This window comes from Eurypyga helias, unplaced genomic scaffold (assembly GCF_000690775.1).
Source record: "Eurypyga helias isolate BGI_N326 unplaced genomic scaffold, ASM69077v1 scaffold39380, whole genome shotgun sequence".
Classification (NCBI taxonomy): Eukaryota; Metazoa; Chordata; class Aves; order Eurypygiformes; family Eurypygidae; genus Eurypyga; species Eurypyga helias.
In genome coordinates, this window is record NW_010225699.1 from 17,231 (window position 1) to 24,215 (window position 6,985).

Consider the following 6,985-nt stretch of genomic DNA (forward strand, 5'->3'; position numbering starts at 1 on the left):
ACAGAGTTAGCCAGATGAGATTTGTTTCTTCTGTGGTCCCCGTGTATCTGGCATTCAATGGATTCTTATGGTTCCGTAAATTTAAAGTAAGCATTAATACTGTATGGCGGTATTGCATAAATGTCTTCAAAATAATACTGCGTATCTCCTTCATTGAAAGGTAAGCCTGAAGTTAGTCCACAGTTATTTTTCTTTGGACTGCCATTTCAAAGATGTGCATTAGAAGCACAGAGTATTCAGAGTGCCAGAGTAAGAACTTCCTCCCCCCAGGTATACACATTCTTCATAGAGGGTGTTCTGTGTGCTTATCTTCTGCCGTCTGTATTTGAGCTATGGTACTGGTTGCCAATCCAGTTGCTTTTTTCCTGAAAAGATGCTTATTATATTCAATTTGTTGCCCTCAAACTTATTTGAGGCTTAGCAAAAAAAACCAATTCCCCTCAACACAACTTCCCACCCCAAACAAACAAGCACAAAACCATTTTGTACTTATCACCTCTCAAAGCAGGGAGTGATACAGGAATATCGTCCATTCACTTGGTAACTCCGGTTGTAGGAGACACTTACACATGGCTTCACTTCTAGCGGAACAGCTAATGACATGGCAGCACCAGTCTGTACGTGGCCTCGAGCCTGAGCGCTAGACTGTAAGGCAGCGGGGCAAGTCTGAAGTGGGTAAGATGCTGTATGATTAGATGACAGTATCTGTTGACAGTTTTGCTGCTGTGATGTCTGATGGTGATACTGTAATGAAGACTGATGAGCTGGGAGATACTGTGGTGTATGCTGCTGAGCATTAGCTTGCTGGGGAGCTGGAGCTGGGGTCTGAAATACATTATGTTGGGCAGAGTGAGCATGTTGTCCTTTTTGCTTGTTCGCTTCCTTCACATCGTTGTCATGCGCTCTACAACAGATTGAGAAGACAGAATACATGAAAATAGATATTAAAATAATTAAACTCTCTTGCATTAACTTCTAAGAGCACACTAACCAATGGTGCAATTATCTGAAAGCTTTTTCTTCCCCCCCAAAGGATTTTGTTTCTTTAGGATGCAATTTCTTTTCAGCATTTCACTTCATTTCATAGCAATACAAAATGCGGATAGAAGTCAAGTAAATACAAATAATACAGCAGTATCTAAAATTACCAGTGCAATAAAGTCTGATAGTATACAGCAATGAAATGCCAAATTACCAGAACCTGAAATTAAAACTTAATTGCTGATTCTACCTTATTTAAATTGGGTAACAGAGTAAAGGGTTTTCACAGACATGGTATCAGAGGGATTTTAACAAGATCAAAATTACACTACTTAAAGATCATATGTGTATTACCTTGGATCCTGCTTTGGGGAGTGAAAATGAGTATTTTTTTTTTTTCCTTCCTCTCTCCTTTTTTCTAACCTACCCAATACTTAAGTTAGGCAGTTTAGCTCACCTGAGTGCCCTCTGATTTTACACAAACCTATTTACACATACTCTTGCTCTTATGCTAAGGTTAAGGAGGTGCCACTTACACACTTCAGTCAGGCCTAAAATAATTAAGTTTTTTGATACTGCCTGTACAACGCAGATCTCCTGAAGACAGCTGAGGTCCAATGCCTCACCAGTTCTTCTGAAAAGACTACTAACTTTTTATGGCACACTGTGAGGATGACTGAAAGGCTTCACCCCCACCCCTACCTGCCGACATGTTCCAGACCAATAGTGACAACACTTCTGCCACAGCACTCACATGCTTTAGGTACTATCCTTGTCACTGCCAAGTATTAGTGAAGCCAAAAGAGGCCATCAGGGGTGGTAATGTCACACACGAGATGTGATTCTTCCACATACAGCTGTTCCTGTGCTTCTACAGAGCACAGCTGAACTTAGTTCTGGGCAAGAGCAAACTTCTGTAGGAGGAAAGCAGTTAAGGTGGGCTAGGTTTTGAGCTTAAGGTTTAGAATAAAGAACCAGTTGTGTAATATCCCATCCCAGGAAGGTTCTCTTGGTGTTTGTTGGCGCTTTCATGTCATGTTAGATATATCTCCCCACTGCACTGCTAAAACGGATACAGCCTCAGGATCACTTCCATGTCTGATCCATACTCGGTTTGCAGCATCCCTTGAACTTCCAAGGTGCAGAGTCTTCAGAGTAAATAGGAGGTCCTATGCCTTTGGTACTCCTCACTATCTCTTTTTTTCTCTCTGAGCTGATTAGAGAGATTGGGAACAAGCTATTTAACAGATTCTCAAAACATGCCAAAAGATCTTCAGTGGAAATATGCAAGGCTGAGGTTTGCTGAAGAACAGGAAAGAGCTTAGATCTGATAAGGTTTTCTTTTTTGGAAAGAACAAAACAGTTATTACCTACTAATATTCCCTAAGTATTTTTACAATAGCAAAATTGAAATTCAAGAAGAAATCTACTTTCAGGGCTAACAGCAATTAAGCATACCAACAGATGTGGAAATCAGCTTAAAAAGCACCACTGCTCTTGACTCACATTAATAGTCGCTCAATACATGGCACTAGGAAATCCCAGGAGTAGGCAGTAAGGTGATGCAGTCGGGTAGGCCACGTTGGTGAGAGACGCAAGATAATCCTTGAGGAAGCTACACATGCAGTTGCAACTAAAGAAGGGGCATAATTTAAAAATGCATGATCTAGAAAGAAGGAATAAGAACAAGATTAATTTAAGTTGGACATGGTCTGTCAAGGCTACAAAGGGGTCGCTACCTGAAATACGTAGCTCACCTTGCAGTGATACTTCCAGAAAGTAATCAGCATATTTTGCCATATATAACTTAGTTTTTTCCAAGCAAACCATTGGCCAGCCATCATGAAGATCGGTCTCGTGTACAGCAATGGAAAGGTAATAGTCGATGAAATGAGCAGCGGTTGGGAGGCACAAATTCCACTGAAATGTTTCTAGCAACAACAACTCCATATGAAGCAAATTCTGTTTTGTTAGTACCAAATTCATGTTGGTCATACAACCCAAGCTGTTCAGCTGTTCAAGTTTGGGAACACTGTCTTCCTTTTCTTCAAATTTACCTTCAGGTGAACAGAAAGAGGAAGGGGGTGGGGGGAAGGTTCAGCATGAGTGACCTACAAAACAGATTGTATTTCATGTCTGTGTTGGTCATATTTCAATTGCACTATGACAAATAAGATTGAGACTTTCCTGCAGATGCAAAGCTCAAATGGAAGATGTCTTCAGCAACAAAAAGGTGTATGTACCATAAAGGGCTAAATTTCAGCAGATAATGTCACACACTGTGTACAATATTGTGCAGCACGACGTTTCCTGTTGGTTCTCCTACCCGGCACACAGAGGCCGGTTGCCAAGAGCAGAAGTAAGCTGCACTAGGACACTAGTAGCACTGCATATGCAAGTTTTTGTCGCAAAATTATTGTATAACGTGTCCCCATCATCAGTGAAATACCCCCGATGTGACGCGGCATACACAACACCACAGCATTTGGCTTTAATCACCCTCCGGCCCCCACACCCTGTTTCCAAAACTCTGTTAGAGTGTTGCTAGAGCACTAGCCAATGTGGCTGCTTTTAATGCCTGTTATGGTAGGTACGTTTTTAGACTGATAGCTGATGGAAATGCTCCAGCATTTCCAACAAGTGGATTTCAGCCATGTGCATCTGAAAACCCACACTGCCATATATACTGTTTCAACTTTAACACTGCTAGTAGCTTCAGCCTTCCTTGGACTTTAACTTCTCAGGGCTGTATGTTTTTAGCCTGAAGCAAAACAGTATGTAGAAAACCCATTAACAGGAGAAAAAAAGTATCACATTTCCATAGCTTGCCATATGGTTGTGCTATTTCAATTTCATTGGAAATTCTTTCCATCTTACAGTCTCTATCCAGTACTCCACGGTATGTTGTAAATGCACATTTTTAGAGAATTTTGTGGGACTGAACATGCTGAACGTTTGCCTTTTTTCAACAGTGGGGGTACTTTTATAGGATTTAATCCAACACCAGTCCCAGTCTGTTGGTTTTTGGTTCCCATAGTCTAGTAATTACAGAAATAAGTGCTTCAGGAGTCACATAAAAACTTCTCTTATTACTTCCGTAACCTTATCTGAGATATCAATGCGATTTGTCCAACTTATTGCACTGCTGATTAAACTGCTTGTTTAAGCCACATAAGGCAAAAGTTTAAAACAGCATTCTGGTTTGTGCTCCAATTCATACACAGCTTCTCAGAAGAGTGAGTAGTCCAGCCTTTCAGAGCTCTACTTGCAGCTTGTTATGAAAGATGGCAGAGGTGATTTAAAAAAAAAAAGAACACTCTCTCCAGAACATCAGTTTAATTTGAGAATCTGGCATTAGTCCAAAGGCAATCCATTTTCCTAAAAGGATTACACTGGTTTCTGAGGCAAGGTTTTCATACTCAGCACGTCATCCTTTGCCAAGAGAGGACTGCTGGCTGGTGGCATCCTGTCAAAGTTTACCCTAGACGAATCTGAAATAACCCTTCTCTTGCTTAACTGTTCTGCTGAATAGCTGTATTAGGTAGAGACAGGGAATGCAGTGAAAGGAAGAAGTATACTAAAAATAGCCAACACCTCAGTACTTTGTTTTTTTAGCAAAGAGGGCCTACAGCTACAATGCTATAGATTGTTTGAGAGAATAAAAATAGATTCAGAGAAACAGATCAACAGAAACTGAACCAACAGTTCATCCTGCTGCCAGGACCCATTTCTCTGAATCCATTGGTTGAATTTATGAAATCTGAAGTATTCCAGAACTCCACAGCACCATCAGCAGGGTGCAGTGCAGTCTACATAAGATTTATTTAATTTCTTCCTTTATCACAGGTAAGCAAGTTTCTCATTTCAAGCACTGGATCTGCCTATTTTGAGATGTCCTTAGAAAGAGTCTTTCTATTCCCACAACAGGGCTCTGAGAGTTCACCTTAGAACATTTGTTTCCAAGCATAAACATTGGGTTTTAATCACAGTTCATTTTTTCTCTCCTTAGTTTCATCAGATGCCAACAAAAGTCAAAACAAGACCCTAAAGAAAAGGCTCCACCAACTGGGCCAAACTGATACACCCTAATCTGCCTTTGTTTCCCCTACCTACTGTATTCCACCAAGAGACACCTTGTATTTGGCAGTAGAACCCATATTTCTTTAGTTAGAAGTTTGGTGCTACATACTTACTTGCTAAAAGTAAACAGGAAAGAGCAACCACGTGCAGCTGCTGTATAGATATGTCATAACAATCCATAAAGAGGTCCAACAGATACACAGCTAGATGTCGGGCAGCAGGGCAGAGTCTGAACCGATTGCTCACAATGGCAATCAGATCTGCAAAGTATCTTCTCAGATGTAACTGGGGAGATTGGCCTTTGTAGGAGGGCAGCTTCAGCTCCTAGATGGACATGTAATTTAATTTTATTAAAACCATCATCTTGTTTAAATTGCTATCAGATTAATATAGCTGATATTCTCAAATTTATCATGGAATTTTCAAAGGATTTCTCCCCTCTTGCTTCTGTTCCCATTGTTTCAGCATCCCTTTTCACAGAACAAAATCCAGTTGTGGTATTACAGAAAAACTAAGAAATTATTTGGTTCTGCACAACACTAGCATAATAATTTTAAGTTTAACATCTTTTCATTGGGCAACTGGCTAGGGTGACCTCAGCGTTCACCGTTTTGGTTGTTACTACCTCTGCTCCAAAGACTCTATCTCCCAGCTGGGAAACAGCAAGGGCATGTGAGTACTCCTCAGCTGCTTCAATGCAAAACCCAGCAGCTTAACTCAACCCCCTCCTGCTACAGCTCAATCTGAGCAATCAGACTTTGTACTGAAGCGTTTGCATATTCCAATGCTGCCAGTTCTCCTGCTGGTGCCTCCAGAAGGACACTAGCAGCTAGCTGAAGGTAGCAAAGTGAGGAGGAGGAACGGGGTGTGCATGTGCTTAAACCCCGACCTTAGTCTGAGCTGACTGATGGTGCACTGGCACTGGTTACAGTGTGCTCTCGGGCATTTAGCTAAGCATACGTACACCTCACACAGTCTCAGATTTGGGGGGGAACCCCACAAAACAAAAGCCCTACCAGCACCACAGATGAGAAATCTGTGGCATGACTTATTTTGAATACAAGATTTGAACTGGTAGAAAGAGCATTCCCCAGGCTTCTGGCTAGTAGGCACCATCTCCTCCCGTATACAGCGGAACAGCTGTTCTGTTATGAATAAAGTTGTAAATCAGATTGTGCAGCCCAGATTAAGTAAGATTTTACGTACAATTAAATTTCCAGTGGGACACTCCAATGACCTCAAAATGAAAGGGAGTTGCCCAAAATTTTTGTTTTGAGGACAATTCAAAGTTCCGAAACACGTTGTTGAATTGAAAAACAAACAAACCGACAAAACCCCCACCCGTACCTACTAAGCTTTAGAATCACCTTTCACAACACTAATTAGTTTCAGTAATGGTAACTTTGGTGGCAAATAAACTGTCCTGCAAACAAGGCTGCTTCAGCAGTCACGCCTTCAAGAACGATAATCCACTCATCAAGTACCATCCGGCCGCAAAGGCCCGGTTTTAGTAGGTTCAGTCGCTCGCCGTAAACTGATTCTCGGTTCTGGCCGCAAGATGTACTTTATTATGAAAGTGGCCCCAAAGAGCAACTTTGAGTCAGTCGAAGCAACTTCAGAGCAGTATTGCCTAAACCCTCCGCTACTCCTGCTGCGCCGAGGGGCCGGTCGGTTGGGGTTGCCGGGGGGGTTCAGTTAGCACAGCATCGCAGTGCTTTCCGCAGTTACACTCGGACCCGCTCACCCATCCCAACGCAAGACCCGCGCGCACCCCTTCGCCTTTTCCAGGGGCAGGGAGGGAACAGCCCGGTCAGCCGGCCGAGCTGTCAGGACCGAGGCCAGCCCGAGCGCTACCGGAGGGGAGGGCACCCTGTTCCCTGGGGCTGAGACCAGCGAACCCCACCGGGACCCAGGCGGGCCGAGC

At 42.6% G+C, this 6,985-nt stretch overlaps 1 protein-coding gene across 1 annotated transcript; it reads right to left on the bottom strand.

Annotated features, from left to right (window-relative positions):
• Nucleotides 1-492: 492 nt before the first annotated feature.
• CCNJ (cyclin J) lies at nucleotides 493-5,839 on the bottom strand. Its single transcript, XM_010150344.1, has 5 exons — nucleotides 5,819-5,839; nucleotides 5,175-5,385; nucleotides 2,739-3,038; nucleotides 2,488-2,647; nucleotides 493-904 (listed from the first exon to the last, which is right to left on the bottom strand). The coding sequence occupies exons 1-5, from the start codon at nucleotides 5,837-5,839 to the stop codon at nucleotides 493-495; spliced, it is 1,104 nt and encodes a 367-aa protein (XP_010148646.1).
• Nucleotides 5,840-6,985: the final 1,146 nt, after the last annotated feature.

Bases quoted from the DNA above. Each gene is read 5' to 3' on its own strand.
- CCNJ (XM_010150344.1), bottom strand. From the start codon at position 5,839: ATGCAAACGCTTCAGTACAAA. The intron at 3,039-5,174 runs GTAAGTATGTAG...GTTCACCTGAAG, and splicing joins TTCCTGTTTACTTTTAGCAA to GTAAATTTGAAGAAAAGGAA. The intron at 905-2,487 runs GTGAGTCAAGAG...AATCTGTTGTAG, and splicing joins TGTATTGAGCGACTATTAAT to AGCGCATGACAACGATGTGA.